The sequence below is a fragment of the Thalassophryne amazonica genome, chromosome 4 (genome assembly GCF_902500255.1).
Source record: "Thalassophryne amazonica chromosome 4, fThaAma1.1, whole genome shotgun sequence".
Taxonomy (NCBI): Eukaryota; Metazoa; Chordata; class Actinopteri; order Batrachoidiformes; family Batrachoididae; genus Thalassophryne; species Thalassophryne amazonica.
This window is the reverse complement of record NC_047106.1, coordinates 3801079-3820873: the sequence shown is the minus strand read 5'-3', so window position 1 is coordinate 3820873 and position 19795 is coordinate 3801079. Positions and strand designations below refer to the sequence as shown.

At 43.1% G+C, this 19795-nt stretch overlaps 1 protein-coding gene across 1 annotated transcript in view; it reads left to right on the top strand.

Annotated features, from left to right (window-relative positions):
* bcas3 (BCAS3 microtubule associated cell migration factor) overlaps positions 1–19795 on the top strand; it is a 700663-nt gene that overhangs the window by 110374 nt on the left and 570494 nt on the right. Inside the window, 2 exon segments of the mRNA XM_034169027.1 lie at positions 16960–17036; positions 17608–17691. Coding sequence (XP_034024918.1) covers positions 16960–17036; positions 17608–17691 — 161 coding nt within the window.

The window sequence follows — 19795 nt, the reverse complement described above, 5'->3', positions numbered from 1 at the left end:
ATTTGTGGAGACATCAATGAATCTCTGTCAGCTACAATATTATGGCCATGTGGTTCATTTTCCTGATCCCAATCCAAAGTTCAGGTGACCGGACAAGGCCAAGGTACATCTGGCTGCAGCAGGTCCAGTAGATGGTCATGTTTGTGAGATCCGTTTGCACTGAAGGTCTAGTTGCTCTTGAGGACCCAAACTGTGTAGCTGAGGATGCTGCGCCAGCTTCCAAATGTGCTGCACTAACTTCAATTCACCCTCGACCTCCCAGCCCTCCTCAACCCTCCACCCCCCAACACCAGTGAAACTGTTTAAGGGCTGGCGAACAGTTCTTTCCATCTTGTTGAAGGAGAAGCCTTCGTACCTACAGCATTTTCGACCTGGCGGGGGCAGTATTACTGCGTGTTTCAGTAATCACACAGTTTGAAGACGCCGGCACAAACCCTCGACAATCGACTCACGGCACTGATGTCAGAATCAGAAACATTTTTCCAGGTGCAGCCTTTTCCTTTTCATCCTTGAAATCAGGATTTTAGACCTTTTCCACGGACCAAACCCATCACGGAAAAATCTCATAAACAATCCAGTCAATTTTTTTTTTCATTTTTTCCTTTTAAATTCAACAAATAAAAAATGGAAACTATAGTCAGACTTTACACGAATCTCAGTCTGTCTCAAAAACACAAACACAAAAAACAAATCTGACATGGAGCCCCGAGAAGACAGACTTTCTTCCTGTTTTGGTTTTGAATGATTATTTTAAAATCCCTGACAAACATCTGTCCATATTGTTCGTTCACCTGTTGTTTTCCCGCCATTATAAATCTCGATGTTGGTGTCTCAATGACCTCACAGCGTCGGAATCATCTCCTTTATCGTCTCACCAGGAATCAGATTTGTTGGCTTTTTTGGAGTTCACCTGTTCAAACAGCAGCTGTACGATTTACTTTTATGCTTCACATTTATTGGGCGTATTTGTAAATTCTCACATATATTACTAAGGAAATGCATTTCGAGAAAGTTTTCAAATAAATAATAAAAGAGGAATATCGTGAGCAGCTGTTGCTCTCTTCGGATCTCAGCCGTCCACAGCCTGAACCCTGCTGTGTCCTCCTTTGATTTCCCATCATGTCTGTTTCCTTCCTCCCCCATCAGTGCCTCTCCATCAGCCCCCTGGTCTCCACCCAGGATGTCAAACACATGTTATCTCACCGCCTGAGCTCCCCTTGGCCTTGGAGAGACACAAAAGGCTTCTCTGGCTTTACCAGCAGCCCTTGTGGCTTACCTCAACACCCCCCACCCCCCACCCCCCCACCCCCCACACACACACACACCGCCCCCCGCCCCTTTGCTAACACAGCACACTAAATTACTGTCTGCCTTCACCTCATCTGCGCTCCCCAAGCACTAAATTGTTGTCAACGACCCACTTCAGCACCCGCACATGGACTCACATTAGCTCACTCTGTGTGTTCGTGTGTGTGTGCACGTGAATATGTCCGGCACAAACTCAAACTGTGCATTTTCACAACTGAAAACATCCTTCGATCTGTTTTTTGACACCTGAAAGCAGGAGCGCTGGACCTCCAGTACCAACTTAAAAATGAAGCTGGTCAAGACCATCCTTGTGGTCTTGGAAGGGTTGTTTGGACCTCACGACTGATTGATGAGTTTCTCAGCGTCTACACCGGAGCACCTACGTCAAACAAGGCCAGGCCGTTGAGTGCCGGTACGGAATCTCACAAGAAACAGAAGCTTGATGCTTGATCCAGATCTGCCTCCAAACCTAATCACCTCTGCCTTGACTCAGGATGGACAACAATGCTAAATTTGTAATTGGTGTAGGCTTGATCACCATTACGGGAACCAAACTGTTTATCAATGTGTCATATAAGCTCCAGTCCACAGACTGGACTGCCACAGGTTCAAGACAAAATGTCACTGGAAGACGCGCCACATTCTCTCGATGGGTGTCTGCGATGTCTCATGGGCTGAAAATCGGGCTGCGAGCGTATCCTGAGCATGTTGAAAATACAAGCAGTGACTGGTTTTACAGAAGTGTACCACAGTGGTGCCACTTTGGGCTGCAGAGGTGTGCACGTCGGTGACTGTTGCAATGATTTTGGAGGGGAAAACAGTTTTCCGTTATTTGCACAACATGCGAGGGACTTCATTTCGATACCACTATTCCATCTTGCAGATGCTCAAAACCCTTTCAATGATGTCTCACATTTAGTTTCTCAGCCAAAAGCAGTAACCCATTTCTTACAGCTGGGTGGACTGACACAATACAGATTGTCTTGTCCAATACACAGATATGTAGCAAGTGCATGATTCAAACCCAGGTCTACATATTGGCAGGCCAGCGCCTTATCCATTGAGCTAACTAACTCCTGTAACATGTTATTGATTCCAACTGCAATCTTGTTATTTTGTGAAAAAAGTAAGACTTTCTTGTAAATTCATTTCTTATACGCGCAACCATCCCACAACAGTGGTGCCACCGTTGTGCACATTGTGCCACAGTGCCTCTGCAAGTATTGCAGAACAGTGTTGTGACTGCAACTATGTGTTTTTCCAAAGTGTCACCAACTAGATTTTTCAGGGGGCTGTGATGCAGACTGGCAGGGTGCTCCCAAATTTGCAGACAGATTGTCTCTTAATCGATTCCCATATGGAATGTGGATGTGGAGAAAATTTTCATCCATTGTTGATCCAGAGATGCTTGCGTGTGTTTATTGAAAGTGGGAATGTTGCACACCAACAAACGCGCAGTCCTTGAAAGATCCTTATGGTACAGATTCCTGGAATAAACACCTGCACCAATGGTCCTCAGGTCCTACTGGACTGACCTCTGTTGTCTGATAGACATTTTAGATGTAACTCTACTTGGAGTGATGTTTTTGGCTTTTGACAAACATGTTCCACATTTGAGTAGCCTGAAAACATTCTTATGATTCAGAATGCATTTTTCTGTTTGTGAAAGCACGCCTTTGTTAGTCACTCTGGATTATCAGTTACTATTTTTGTTGAAATCTTATGGGGGTTGTGCCTGTGAAAATGTTGGCATCTGTTACTGTGGTGGTCAATCGCACAGGAGCCATCCTCAGTTTATTGGGTACCACAGTCTCCATTAGGTCAGACTGTGTTTGTGCGCTCATTATATTCCCATTTATCTTCCCGAGCAGGAGACTCCCCACAAACACGTTACTGGTTTAAGACACTCAGAGACATTCTCCAGGGACGAGGCCTGTGAGAATCCCTCAATATGTTTTCATTTGTGTTTTCTGGCAGGCATTTTATCATGGCCTTTACCCAAGTCTTGCTTTATTTACCAAAGTATGCTTTTTTACTGTTTTTTACATAATGAGTTAACGGCTGCTATCTTGACAAGTTTTCATCAAAATAATTTTTCACTGAAGGAACTGCTAATGAAACTCTACTAATGAAAACACTGCTTTCTGATAGATTACAGGTCTGGGTTCATATGATTATGGGCAAATAAGTAACTTTAAGGTCAAAAGAATCCTCCTAAATCAGTGTTTCTAAATGTTGGTCCTTGGGACCCAAATTACTGGTCATTACTTGTTTCTCATGTTTGTTCCATTGTTCAGCCAGCTGCTGATGGTCTGGACACACCTGACTGAGCTGATCTGGTATTTCAGGGACAAATGGAAAACATGGTACTTTGAATCCTAAGGATCTGGATAGGGAAACCCTGGCCTAAGTTGACTAAATGGATAAATGGTAAATGGACTGCATTTATATCTTGCTTTTCCATAAGCATCAGACGCTCAAAGCCAAACTCCAAATGCCTCACATTCACACCGATGTCAGGCTGCTGCCATACAAGGTGATCACTACACACCAGGAGCAACTAGCTTAGTGATTTTCCAGTCAGGCTGGGATTTGAACTGAGCATCCTCTGGTCTCAAGCCCAACGCTTTAACCACTAGACCATCACCTCCCCCGATACGGATATCTTTCCAAAGTAACATGTTAACATGTTAATCTTAATATACGTTTGCTACCATGATCACACAATTGTGATAGATTTTTTTTTATTGTATTTTAATGAGAATATTTTCTTTAATTATGTTCTGTCATGATCTGGAGATAAGAAAAGTCCTTTTGGGAATTTGGTGGCAGTATCAGCACTCCAGCATAGCAAACGTGGGAAAAGTGTTTCTGCACTCCATGAGGTTATCACTGCTGCTTTCCATCAGAGTATGGTGTGTGTTATGAAAAGGTTGGTGAGAAACCCATTTGGATCTTCATCCCTGGAAAAGGAGAAACCACCAGAGGGAACTCAAGTCCCTGTGTCTGGATGGTGGCAGTTGGTGCTGTGCTGTGGTGTCATCCACTGCACAGTGGAACCCAGGTCCCAACTTGAAGTGGCTAATGCAGATGGACACCAGGAGCATCCTTGGCAGTCTGTGATGCCAATGAGGCTAGACAAAGAGACATCTTATACAGAGGAATCTGTGAGCAGCTGATACACCATTTGTAGTCTAATGACCCTTGGTCTTCTCGTAAGTCCAGCATTAGGGCAAGTGCTGGTGTGGTTTGGGCAGATGACGCTGCTATACACTTTGGTTAGGCTGGTTACTTTGTATAAAGCTGATATTCATGCCATCTCTGGTGTATGAGACAAGTTCTGATTGTTGTTTCTTTTATAAGTTCAAGACTGTATTTTATGTTCAGCATATATTTAGAATTATTATGCTTCTGTTAATAATAATTGATTATTGCTACAACTCAAAACTTTATTTTTGACATAATGTGTAATTACAGTTATTTAGTTACTGTAGCTTTAAGAATGGACTTCGTGAGGTTAGTAATTTTTTTTTTTTGCAGTTACGCAGGGCAGTTGGAAGCTTACCAGCTATGGAGTCGAACGGTTTTCGTATCGTGCCTGTGTTTATGTCCTGCACATACTTTGCATGAACCTGAGGTAATATCATTCATCTACAGATTGCTGTGGCAGCTTTTTTCTGGTTTTTGGAATAAACATTTTTGTATGTTCAGCTGGATTGGATGAATGCTACATAGACATGAGGAGACTCGTGTACACCAGGACTACCAGCTAGCCAAAAACGAGTTTGACTCTTACATTAGTACGAAAACCCAGCTCCTTGTTGTCAAGAGTTTTGGAGTGGAAAAGAAATCAAAGCCTCTGGAATGAATACTGGAACCCATTTCTGGTGACTGTGGGAAGTGCTTGTGGAATGACAATGGATCTATTTGCGAACGTTTATGCAAATTAGCTGCTAACGACGTGCGAAGTACAGCTTTTGTTCCCGACTTTCAGAGACAGCACTGCTTTGTTAAGTTAACAAGACATCATGGAGATGGATAATGACCCAGCCAAAGTGGAAAAACGGGAACTGAAGTCAACAGCCAAAGGTATGGAAGAAACACTGCAAAGAAAAATAAGCCAAAGGAAAACTAAACTGGGTCAACTCACTGCAAAAAAGAATGAGATTCTTCACTTAATGGCAATTTGGAGGTGATAAAGACGAAGTTTCTTGTGGAGTTTACTCAAGTCTTTGGAGAGTTTTGTGAGTTCAATATCTCTGTTAAAGCACTACTTCAGCAGATTGACACAGAAGAAGCCATGAACAATGGTCAGCAGAACTGGTTTGAACCAAAGGCAACTGTATTTAGAGACTTTTGTGATGATGTGGATAAATGGATAAAGGATGTTTATGAGCGCATGGAGGAAGCTAGGAAAATAAATGAAGATGTGCGCCCCACAGACAGCATATCAGTAGCAGCATCCGGAAAGTCCAAAAGATCTAAGTCAAGTTCTGCCCATTCGCGAACATCCTCTGCCTCTTCTGCACGTTTGAAGGCTGAACTTGAAAAGGCTGCACTTATAGCACAAGCAGCAGGACTCAGACAAAAACATGCTTTGGAAGAGCAAGAAGCTAAGCTCAAGGCTGAGAAAGAAGAGCTTGAGATCCAGACTGCTTTGGCTGCTGCAGATGCTAAACTCAAAGTTTTACAGGAGTTTGAGGGATCAGATGATGAACAAAGTGATGATTCAGAGCATTCAAGGAATACAGGCCATGTACGTAATCCAAGGCCACTCTTCAGTAATCCTGCTCCATTAAGACCTCAAGCCGCAGGTGAAGTCCATCACTCCGACATGTTAAGTAACCACTCCGAGGACACAGCAAACCCTTTGGCCACTGTGATGCAGCAACAAAATGATACCACAGAGTTTCTGGTGAAGCATCAAAAGCTTTCTACTCTACCACCTCAAAATATCCCTGTCTTTGAAGGTGATCCATTCGAGCATGGTGTGGAGAGCAAAACAGAGAGCAGCAAGGACCTCCTGTACTTTGTGGAACAGTACACCAGCAGCCAGCCACAAGACTTAATTCGGAGTTGTTTGCATATGGAACCAGATCAGGGTTACGAGGCGGCAAAGAAACTCTTAAAGGAGCATTTCGGAAATGAATATAGGATTTTTGTGGCTTACATTAACAAGACTTTAAGTTGGCCTGCAGTCAAGGCAGACGATGGTGAAGCTCTTAATGTGCTTGCTCTCTATCTCACCAGCTATGGAAACGCAATCATGGATATGGAGTATATGGAGGAGTTGGATAATATCGCCAACATGCATGCCATTGTCAACAATCTTCCATATAAGTTGAGAGAGAAGTGGAGAAGCATTGCTTTTGACATTCAAGAAACAAAGTCTCAAAGACCAAAGTTTCAAGACCTTGTGAAGTTTATTAACAAACAAGTCAAGGTAGAACTACATCCTGTGTTTGGAGATATAAAGGATATCAGCAAGGGACAAACCAAGTCAACAGTTATCCTCATGGCAGAAAGGAAAACTAAGTAAACAATTTTCACAACTGCGACACCTGTCACCAATCAGACAGGTGTCAACACAGATGTCAAAGTGAGCAAGAAGTTTCCTTTCAGTTCTGACGGTGCCTTCATAAAATCCTGTCTTTTTTGTCAAGGTGAGCATGGTATGGCAAACTGTAAGAAAATGAGGAAAAACCCTTCACAAAGAGAAGTTAGACTTTCTTTGTGGAAAAGGATTGTGCTTCAGTTGCTTGAAACAAGGGCATATGAGCAAGCTCTGCACAGAGAAACTAAGCTGTGAACTGTGCTCATTGACACATCCCACTTTGTTGCACATGAAGAGTAAAGAAAAGTTAACGATGAAGGAAGACTCCCAAGTTGATGCTGAAAAACTCTCTGTAACTAGTGGGTTTGTGAGTACAGCTAACACATTCTGTTTGGGCACAGGGGCCAGTGACACAGACAGTATCCTAGCCATCATTCCAGTCCAAGTAAAGGCCAAGAAGGGTAGTAAAGTGGTTCATTCCTATGCTTTCTTGGATCCAGGCAGTACTGCCACATTTTGTACTAAACCTTTGTGGAAAGAAAATCAACATTCTCTTAACTACTATAGGAGAACAAAAGACTGTTCCCAGCCATCTTGTATCAGGCATAGAGGTGAGCAATATGGAAGGCTGCAACTTCATAGAGCTGCAAGGTCTTTTCTCAAGTCACAATACCAGCTGATAAAAGAAACATTCCACTGCAAGAGGACGTCGACGGATGGCCTCATCTGCAGGGGGTGCATATCCCTCACATTGATGCAGAAATAGGTCCGCTGATTGGAACGAATGTGCCAAAGGCTATGGAGCCAGAAGAGGTCATCAAGAGTGTTAATAACGGGCCTTACGTAGTCGGAACTATTCTTGGCTGGACAGTGAATGGACCTTTGAGAGAGGGCAGCTGTGAGGTAACAAAGGATGGTATAGTACATGCTACATCAAACAGGATATCTGTAGCCAAGCTGGATGAGCTGTGGAACCAACAGTTCAAATATGACTTCCCTGAGGGTAGCCCTGATGAACAGCAGGAGATGTCACAGGAAAACCTCAAATTTATGGACAGTGTCTCACAGTCTGCCAAACTGATAGAAGGTCATTACTGTATCAACTTACCTCTGAAAAACAAGGAGCTCTGCATGCCCAACAACCGCGGTATGGCAGAGCAACGTGCCTTGAACATGAGGAAAAGGTTTTTCAAGAACGCTTCTTTTCGTGAGGACTATATCACCTTTATGAGTGATATGATCACAAAGGGCTATGCTGTGAAGATTCCGGATGATGAAATCAGCCGCAAGGATGGAAAGGTCTGGTACATTCCACACCACAGAGTGTACCATCCTAAAAAACACAAGCTACGCGTGGTGTTTGATTGTGGTGCTTTGTACCAGGGAACCTCTCTTAATGACCAACTACTTCAAGGGCCAGACCTCACCAGTACCCTGATTGGAGTCATCGCCTGATTCCGCCAAGAACCAGTGGTTCTCATGGCTGATGTGGAGGCCATGTTTCATCAAATAAAGGTCCCACCAGATGATGCTGACTTGCTGCGGTTTCTATGGTGGCCAAATGGTGACACAAGCAAGGATTTGGAGGAGTACAGAATGGTTGTGCACTTGTTTGGGGCCACCTCCTCACCAAGTTGTACTAGCTATGCATTAAGACGATGTGCTGAAGACAACAGGGATCTGTTTGACACTACAGTAGTTGACACTGTATTGCACAACTTTTATGTTGACGACTGCCTCAAGTCAGTCAGCAGGAAGAGGCTGTCTTGCTGTGCCACAACCTGAAAGCGATCTGTCACCAGGGAGGTTTTAACTTAAAGTGGATTAGCAACTGCAAGACAGTTCTTGCAGTCATACCCCATGAGGAGATAGCTAAGGAAGTGAAAGATCTCGATATGGATCAAGACTCACTCCCCATAGAGAGAGCATTGGGAGTACAGTGGTGCATCCAGTCTGACCAATTCAAATTCAGAATAGTCATCCAAGACAAAGTGCCCACCAGACGAAACATTCTGTCCATGATAAGTTCCATCTACGATCCACTCGGAATACTGGCACCAGTGATTTTACCAGCAAAAAAGATGTTGCAAGAGCTCTGCAGGCTAAAGTTGAACTGGGATGATGTACTTCCATGTCATTTTGTTCAGCAGTGGTCTAACTGGATACAGCAACTGCAGCTGCTAGCCAACTTTGGAGTGGACAGGTGTTTCAAACCCATACATTTTGGAGATCCATCACTTTCTCAGCTTCATCATTTCTGTGATGCTAGTGAGGAGGGTTATGGCACAGTGACCTACCTTGTCCAGCAGAACAGTACCAACCAGGTCCATTGTGCCTTTGTAATGGGAAAGGCTAGGGTTGCTCCACTCAATCCTACTACCAATCCTCACCTGAAGCTAACAGCAGCAACCATGGCTGGACGCATGGACATGATGTTAAGAATAGAGCTTCAGCTGCAGCTTGCAGACTCTGTGTTCTGGACAGACAGTACGTCTGTGCTGAAATATGTTAACAGTGAGAGGACAAGGTTCCGCACATTTGTGGCCAACCGCGTGTCAGAAATAGTGAAGATATCTTCAGCTTCTCAGTGGAGGCACGTCATCTCGGGTTTAAATCCAGCCAATTATGCTTTGAGAGGACAGAAAGTAGAGGCCTTTGTGCAAAACCGAACCTGGATTTTGGGACCAGACTTTCTCACAGCGTCAACTGAAAGCTGGCCAGAAAACCCAGATCACCTGAAAGACCTCACAGCAGTAGATCCTGAGATTAAGAGAAATGCAGCAGTCAATGTTGTTCCACTGACACAAAGCATGGATGCTATGACACAATTAACAGAGCATTATTCCTCATGGACCCGCCTTAAGAAAGCTGTAGCATGGATCCTCAAGGTGAAAGACACATTTCTGTGTTTAGCAAAGAAGAGAAAGGAGCAAAGATCAGAGATCGGACTATCCACCAGTGACAACCAACAGAAACAACAGCTTCACAAAATTATGGTGAGCTTCAGGGCAAGTCTGAGCAAAAGGAGTCTCAGCATCCCTTGACACTGACTCTTTCATACATGCACTCCGTAGATTCATTGCTAGAAGAGGCCAAGTGTCAGAGTTGCGTTCAGACAATGGGACCAATTTTGTGGGGCAGAGCGGGAACTCAAAAAGGCCATCCAAGAGTGGAATACCTCCAAAATAGAGAGCACTTTGCTCCAGCATGGTATTAAGTGGATGTTCAACCCACCTGCTGCTTCACACCAAGGAGGAGTATGGGAGTATTTAATCAGGTCCATCAGAAAAATCCTTACTGCCACTTTAAGGACCCAGAGTCTAGATGAAGAGAGCCTTCACACGCTTCTTTGTGAAGTTGAAGCTATCTTGAACAGTCAACCCATTACCACACCCTCCAGTGACCCGTATGACCTGGAAGCACTTACCCCCAACCACCTCCTGTTTTATTGAGGACTAAGCCATGTTTACCTCCAGGACTTTTTCAGAAAGAGGATCTTTATGCGTGATGAAGGTGGCGACAGGTCCAGTACATGGCAGACCTATTTTGGAAACTCTGGGTAAGGGAGTACCTCCCTGAGCTTCAAACACGTCAGAAGTGGTCACGTGTGTCTCGAAATTTTATGCCAGGAGACATCGTTTTACTTGTGGATGACACTGCACCAAGGAACTCCTGGGTGATCGGCAAGGTCATCCAGTCGATACCAGATGAACATGGACTTGTTCGCCGAGTTTGTGTTAAGACGAAGACAAGTGAACTAGATAGACCCATCACAAAGGTCTGTCTCCTTCTGGAGGCAGTTTGAGATGAGGCAGTGGTAAAGACTGCACTCCAACAGTATGTCATGTGCTAGTAACTTCTGACATCAGAAGACAGAAGACTTCAGTGCCCTTGTCTCTTTCTATTTAATGTTGTTAATTGTTTCTAAGCCTAGAGAACAATTAGGGGCCGGGTATGTATGAGACAAGTTCTGATTGTTTCTTTTATGAGTTCAAGACTGCATATTTCTTCCTTTATTTTATGTTCAGCATATATTTAGAATTATTACGCTTCTGTTAATAATAATTGATTATTGCTACAACTCAAAACGTTATTTTTATATAATGTGTAATTACAGTTATTTAGTTACTGTAGCTTTAAGAAGGGACTTTGTGAGGTTAGTAGGTTTTTTTTTTTTTTTTTGCAGTTATGCAGAGCAGTTGGAAGCTTACCAGCTGTGGAGTCAAACGGTTTTCGTACTGTGCCTGTGTCTATGTCCTGCACATACTTTGCATGAACCTGAGGTAATATCATTCATCTACAGATTGCTGTGGCAGCTTTTTTCTGTTTTATGGAATAAACATTTTTGTATGTTCAACTGGATTGGATGAATGCTACATAGACATGAGGAGACACGTGTACACCAGGACTACCAGCTAGCCAAAAACGAGTTTGACGCTTACATCTGGTATCTGTCTTCTGGTGGCTGAAGATGCTGTTTGCATGGTTTTGCAAAATGTCTGCTTCCATTTGGAAGATTGGTATAATCTCAACAGACAGTAAGAAAGGAAGTGTTGTCCCTCACTGGAATGTAAAGGTGATTGCCTGGATTGCAACAACTCTATGGACGTTACACTGCTCTCCATGCCAAGCAAGGCACTGGCAAGGGTTTTTCTTGATAGGATTCTGTGCCAGCAGGTTGCTGCTCAGTGGTCAGACCAATTCGGATTTCACAACCAAATTAATCAACCATCTGCCATTCTCTGCAACATCTTGCAAAGTATTTGGTTCAGTTGGTCAGCTTTGTGAGACACCCTGAGAATTCAGGTGACCCGCAGAGTCTCTCACTTGTTCAAAGTTAATGCTGGAGTATGTCAGGGGTGTGTTCTGGTTCCTGCACTGTGCAATGCTTCTCTTGACAGAAAGATGTTGGCTTATCTGAGTATGCTACAGGCTGGTTTTTCAACTATTCAATTTCAATATATTTTGCTTATACAAAGGCCAAATCACAACAAAGCTGCCTGAAAGGACTTCATGCAAGTAAGATCTAACCTTACTAACCTCTAGAGCAAGCACACAGATGACAGTGGTAAGGAAAAACTCCCTCTGATGATTTGAGGAAGAACACTCAAGCAGACCAGACTCAAAGGAGTGACCCTCTGCTTGGGGCATTCTAACAGTAAAGCTGAAAAAACACAAAGCAGGAACTCAAACAACATAACATAGGAAAAGAAAAGAAGATGAATTTGATGAGAATACCATGCAGGCATTTGCACCATAGGCAGGGGTCATCCAGCATTCCTCATGCCGTCAGTGGGCCTGTTCCTGGTTTGTAGCACTCAGTCCTGCAGTGCCATGCAGCATTATCTGTTCTTCAGACAGAGAGAAGAAGAGCATAATCAGGTGACCATAAAAACTGCACCTAACGTATAATTCATCAGGAGTAAATCGACAGGAAAGCAGCAAAATTTCTAAGGTGATTGCGGCTGCTGGTCCTAAGTTTCACCAATAGACCCAGAGTTTAGATCAAGGGTAAAAAGCATAGTAACCTACTATGCCAGTATGCTAGCCATACGAAAGGGAAAATAAGTGCATCTTAAGTCTGTACATGAAAGTCTCCACAGAATCTGGCTGTTTTATTGATGCAGGGACATCATTCCACAGAACTAGGACACAATAAGAGAAAGCTCTGTGACCCACAGACTTTTTATTCACCCTAGGGACACAAAGTAGTCCTGCACCTTTTTACTGACACAATGAAATCCTTTAAGGACTTTTTGTGTATGAGATTACTAGTTGTCAGCTAGATCTCAGTGTGCCCAATTTGTTGATTCTTGCTCTGCCTTCCACCCTGTGTCAAAGGGCGTGCCCCAAGGTTAAATTCTGGAGCCATTGTTGTTTTCGATATATGTAAACAGTCTTTGTGGCAATTTTATCGAATGCTGCTCACCATTTCTATGCAGGCAATTCAGTCAAGTTGTTCAGTTGTTCCTCCTCCTCAGTAGCCAAAACTCTGGAACACCTGGAGTCTGATTTGACGTTGTTCAGACCCACTTAAGTCAACTCAAACTAGTGTTAAATACAGGAAAATATAAATGTGTGTTGTTTTCAAATCTTCCTAAGAGCTCAATGACTCAGGATTGAAATTGAAATAGTCACATCGTACAAGTATTTTGGTATCATCACTGATCAGAATCTGTCTTTCAAATCACACAGTGAAAACCTTGTCTTCAGGTTGAAAGTCAAATTGGGTTTCTTCTTTAGGAACAGATCCAGTTTCTCCCTCAAGATGAGGCCTTACTTGAATATCAGCAACTTTTTTTTTAATTTTTTTTTTTTTAACCTCTGCTGGATTATGGTGATTTATAGTTTTTGACTGGCCCTGATCAGTATCTTAAATTAGATGCTGTGTACCACTGTGCTCTGTGTTTATTTTTTTTATTTATTTATTTTTTACTGGCTGTGGCTATCACTACCATCATTATATTTTATATGTTATTGCCATTTGGTCGTCCCTCTGTGTACACAGGTTCTCTCAATCGTTGATCTTTATATATAAAAACGATTCTTGGCATAGTTCCTCCTTATCTGTCTACCTACATGTCGAGAACCCAAAATCAATATGACCTTCACTCTCATTCTCAGAGTGAGAACAGAGTTTGAAAAAAAAGCTTTTAAATATGCTGCTACATCCACATGTAATAAGTTACAGGCTGAACTGAAATGTCAGAACTGATCTCTCTGGGGGCGGGGGGGGGGGGGGGGTTACGTCAATTATGAGGAAAACTTCCTTGGTCAGTGTGACTGCTTTTAAAAGTTTTTATGATGGCATTTTAGAAACTGCACCTGTATCCCATGTTGGCTGGGTGCTGTGATTTTATTTTATGTATTGAAGCGTGCGTGTGTGTGTGTGTGTGTGTGTGTGTGTGTGTGTGTGTGTGTGTGTGTGTGTGTGTGTGTGTGTGTGTGTACTGAACAAAAATATAAACATAACACTTTTGTTTTTGCTCCCATTTTTCATGAGCTGTACTCAGAGATCTAAAACATTTTCTATATACACAAAAGACCTATTTTATTTTATTTATTTATTTTTGCAAATATTGTTCGTCTAAATCTGTGTTAGTGAGGATTTAATAATCCATCCCACCTCACAGGTGTGACATATCATGATGCTGATTAGACAGCATGATTATTGCACAGGTGTGCCTCAGGCTGGCCACACAATAAAAGGCCACTATGAAGAATGTTGTTGTGCTGCCTTCTTGGTCTGGTCACTCTTGGAGAAGAGATTTTCATCTCAGTGACCTTTTACCTGGTTAAACAAAGGACACACACACACACACACACACATACATACATATACTCAACAAAAATATAAACGCAACACTTTTGGTTTTGCTCCCATTTTGTATGAGATGAACTCAAAGATCTAAAACTTTTTCCACATACACAATATCACCATTTCCCTCAAATACTGTTCACAAACCAGTCTAAATCTGTGATAGTGAGCACTTCTCCTTTGCTGAGATAATCCATCCCACCTCACAGGTGTGCCATATCAAGATGCTGATTAGACACCATGATTAGTGCACAGGTGTGCCTTAGACTGCCCACAATAAAAGGCCACTCTGAAAGGTGCAGTTTTGTTTTATTGGGGGGGGACACCAGTCAGTATCTGGTGTGATCACCATTTGCCTCATGCAGTGCAACACATCTCCTTCGCATAGAGTTGATCAGGTTGTCAATTGTGGCCTGTGGAATGTTGGTCCACTCCTCTTCAATGGCTGTGCAAAGTTGCTGGATATTGGCAGGAACTGGTACACGCTGTCGTATACGCCGTTCCAGAGCATCCCAAACATGCTCAATGGGTGACATGTCCGGTGAGTATGCCGGCCATGCAAGAACTGGGACATTTTCAGCTTCCAAGAATTGTGTACAGATCCTTGAAGCATGGGGCCGTGCATTATCCTGCTGCAACATGAGGTGATGTTCTTGGATGTATGGCACAACAATGGGCCTCAGGATCTCGTCACAGTATCTCTGTGCATTCAAAATGCCATCAATAAAATGCACCTGTGTTCTTCATCCATAACAGACGCCTGCCCATACCATAACCCCACCGCCACCATGGGCCACTCGATCCACAACATTGACATCAGAAAACCGCTCACCCACACGACGCCACACACGCTGTCTGCCATCTGCCCTGAACAGTGTGAACCGGGATTCATCCGTGAAGAGAACACCTCTCCAACATGCCAAACACCAGCGAATGTGAGCATTTGCCCACTCAAGTCGGTTACGACGACGAACTGGAGTCAGGTCGAGACCCCGATGAGGAGGACGAGCATGCAGATGAGCTTCCCTGAGACGGTTTCTGACAGTTTGTGCAGAAATTCTTTGGTTATGCAAACCGATTGTTTCAGCAGCTGTCCGAGTGGCTGGTCTCAGACGATCTTGGAGGTGAACATGCTGGATGTGGAGGTCCTGAGCTGGTGTGGTTACACGTGGTCTACGGTTGTGAGGCTGGTTGGATGTACTGCCAAATTCTCTGAAACGCCTTTGGAGACGGCTTATGGTAGAGAAATGAACATTCAATACACAAGCAACAGGTCTGGTTGACATTCCTGCTGTCAGCATGCCAATTGCACGCTCCCTCAAATCTTGCGACATCTGTGGCATTGTGCTGTGTGATAAAACTGCACCTTTCAGAGTGGCCTTTTATTGTGGGCAGTCTAAGGCACACCTGTGCACTAATCATGGTGTCTAATCAGCATCTTGGTATGGCACACCTGTGAGGTGGGATGGATTATCTCAGCAAAGGAGAAGTGCTCGCTATCACAGATTTAGACTGGTTTGTGAACAAAATTTGAGGGAAATGGTGATACTGTGTATGTGGAAAACGTTTTAGATCTTTGAGTTCATCTCATACAAAATGGGAGCAAAACCAAAAGTGTTGCGTTTATATTTTTGTTGAGTGTATATATATATATATATATATATATATATATATATATATATATATATATATATATATATAGTATGGACTGAACATTAAGTAGGATTGTGGAAACCAATGGTTAATGTGTTTTGGTGTCCAGGTAAAGTTTACTTGTCTCAGTTGTGTGGACCATGCTGTGATCGTTCAAGAATCAGTGATTCTACGATTGCACCATTTCAGAAGCTGAGTGAGGAATTGGAGTGTTTGGGTTTGCGATTGTCCTGGAACAACAATAAAATCCAGGTTTTAAATGACTTCCTGGCCTCGGCCATCAGAAAGGTGTTTGTATGCAGTCTGAGTATTGAACTTGTACCTTTGATTATCTGCTGTCAGATTCCAGGGAAGGACTCTAACATTTAAAGCTTTTCCAGAATAGAGGTCCTTGTGTGGAAGCTATGTTTAGCTGCCTCACTTAACTTATGGTGCTGCCTGCCTGACTGGGTGTCTTTGGTACAAGATCTCTTTGGATGATCCTTGGGTACTACTGGATTGACTTTGTGTCAAACGCATGGTTACTAAGCGGGACTAAGATGAGGAGGATCACTTGCATTTTGATGGAACTTCAGATTCAACATCTGGTCATGTGGTCCGGTTCTGTCTACATGATCCAGCATGCAGGTGCCTGAGTGTTGAGGACCCAGTAGCTGGAGAAGGTCAAGGGGATGCTCATGTTTCACCTACTGTAGCAGGTAGATGGTTATTTTAGAGATGTGAGGATCTGTTGTCTGCCTGGGTGGTTGCCATCCAGGATCCAAAGGGGTTCTGTGGTGTCGTGGATGTGTTGAGGTGCAGCACTGGTGTACGCTCCCATACCTGACTAAACTTGTGCAGTTCCATAATCTGTTGGATGTGGCAAAGCATGCTATCAGGACCTGAACTGTCACCAAATCAAAATGTATGTTTCAAAAGAAGCTTATTTGGCAGAAAGGATCAGTTTGGTGTGCATCCAGTGGCAGAGTAGCATCAGCAGATGGTTGACCGTCCTTACGGCGGACATGTAGTTAAATGGACCAGCGATGCGTTTCCTTAATATAAGATGTTTCCGCCCTTGGCAAAGGTTTTGTACATTTAATGAGTGCTGCTCTTGCTCGTTTTCAGCCAGATCGTGTCGTTTCAGGTTGCTATCCCTGCCCGGGTCCCAGCCTCAACCCAATCGCTCTGGGAAGCCGCTGGCTGGCCTACGCCGAGAACAAGGTGGGTCAGTTTGTAGAAGTACCTTATCATAAAAGCGACATATTTACAGTCCAGAAAATGCATTTTATCTTCTCTGGGCCTCATTAATCTGTCTGGATAAACAGCTCATTCCAAGAAGAATCCACTGGAGATGATAATATTTTGAAACTCAGCAGACACACTGGAGATTTGTTTTACTCTGTTTAATGGGGTTGTTGAGCATCTACAGAAAGCAGAGTATTCCGCCGTCCGTTGTGAGCTGCTTTTCACATGTTCTGTTCTGATGACATTTATCCACTCAGATACTCGACAGATGGGGCCGCTGTTTGTGTAAATAATTGTTTCCATCTATTTTTGGACGTTAATAGTCGTACTGGGAAGGATAAGTTGAAGTCTTTTTTTTAATTGAATTGTTGCTTGTAGGCTGTTTGCGTAAATCTATTTGAAGACATTCTTAAGCGCAAACCAGAATTTGTGCCTTTGGAAGATCTTAATAACCCCTTTAAAATTCCTCCTCTTCTGATGAGGGTTTTTTTTTTTGGGGGGGGGGGGGGTCTAACGTGTATTTTTTTATTTTTTTACTTTTTTGTAGTTGATCAGATGTCACCAGTCTCGTGGAGGAGCTTGTGGTGACAACGCACAGTCGTACACAGCTACGGTGATCAATGCTGCCAAAGTGAGTGACTTCACACAGACCTTTACGTGTCATACGTGGACCCCTGTGCCCAGATAACTCTCCCTCCTGGTTGGTTATCAAATTATTTTGTCAGCCAGACTAATATTTGCAATCATTATTTTCTCAATCGTTTCAACAAGGTGTCGGAAACGTTCCCCAAAGATGTTGGTCCATATTGACCTGATGGTATCACACAGTCACCCATTCAACCAGTCTGTCCATCATCCTCTGACCTCTGACATCAACAAGGCATTTTCATTCAGACAGCTGCCGCTTATTGGCCATCTTCTCTTTTTTCGGACCATTCTCTGTAAACCCTAGAGATGGTTGTGTGAAAATCCCAGCCCGTCTGGTACCAACAACCATGCCACGTTCGAGGTCACTTAAATCCCCTTTCTTCCCTGTTCTGATGCTTGGTTACTAAAGTAATGTGTTCATATGGCTCTGGTAACAATTCACATTCTTCTTGTTTATCATCTCCATTTTGTTGGTTGATTTTATTTTTATTTTTTTAAAAAGAGGAAGCCCAAACTGTGCTGCTGGTGGAGGAGTCTAGCAGAGGTGTGACTTTAGTAGGACACATTTCTGGCACCAAAATGACTCAGAGTTCAACAATGAAATCACTGCCTCAAGATTATCTAAAAACACATCATTGTGGAGACGTTGAGGACTTAGACATGTTCCAGCAGTAGGACTTTATCAGTCAGTGGGGTATTTGTATGGGGCAGTCTTAGGACGACCTCATGCTAGGCACTGTGGACCGTACCCAAACATGTCTGACTCCCAAAGTCCAGTTCATTTGACTCGTGTGAGCTCTTTGGGCACTGACACGTGTCCTGCCTGACTTGAGAGGTGGTCTGGCGTGTGGTCCGGCTGGATTTGGGTGCGGTCTGTATGTTGTGTAACCACAGCACGGAGCTCTGACGTCACATAACTCTTCCGTTTAACCTTTACTGTTAATAGTATTGTTACTACTTGGATAATACAGTCATTCCACAATACTTTGGTTGAAAACAGATCTGGTTTACTGTTGAATGTAAATTGTGGACCTAAACTACAAAATATTTCCTCATCTTCTGCTGCCTTCACAAACATCTTGTCTGTGTGCAGCATCGCTGATTGATAAATCCCTTCTTGCATAATTTATTCAGATGGGACAGGTTTTGTATGAGGAGTTCCTCAGGGATTTTTGTTGAATCCAAATGGACCAATTCCGTCATTTTTACGTGCTCCTGTGTCAATAAATATTCTGGGTTCTTTGCCTTCTGTAATAGGAGAAGTGACCTCAAGTTATATTAATCGTGTGTGTGAACATATGGCGTGTTGAGTGTTATGCTTGTACATTACATTATATTTTAAGCAAAAGTGACATTTGGAATCTAAAACTAAATTTCTGTGTAATAGAAAGACTTCTCTGTAAACTCAGTGCAGTATTTTATTAATATGCCATCAGAAGAAATGATCAGTCATTCATCTTCATATTTTGCATCAGATATCTCAAAGGAAAGACGCCTTCCTGACAGAATGTGCTTGCAAGGCACTTTAAAAAATTACATTGAACATTTCTTTATTGTCCAACTTTGTAATGAAAAGCGAATCTTGAAAAATTGCAGAACACAACAACACACAGTAACTAATCTGTCTGGGATATTATGTTGAGGACATTTAAGTTACACATCACAAAATGTCCCCAGGCAGACCTGGAATAACATTCTTCAGTGACGTAGCGATGGCAAAACAAGGCCCCCTGAAGAAATTGGTGTTTTTCTGAGCCCACTAGATGTCAGTGTTCATTCAGACAAGGGTTCAAAGGAATCTAAAGTGCGTTGGCCATCACAGAAACTCTAGAGCACCCCCCACAATTTCTACATGTAAAATTTGGTCAGATGTGGAGCACTCAAAGACCACTGCTGTTATGACAGAAATAAAAAAATACCTCTTCTGCCACGACTGTGATTTTGACCTGGATAAGCGATAGAAAATGAATGCTGTAAACATCGTGCACGATGAGCCAAATCCAAGGGAGCTCAGGCCACGTTTGGCCCACGGGCCACAAATTGGGCAGCCCCATCTTAAAGACTCGACGAATGAGAAACTGTGACTA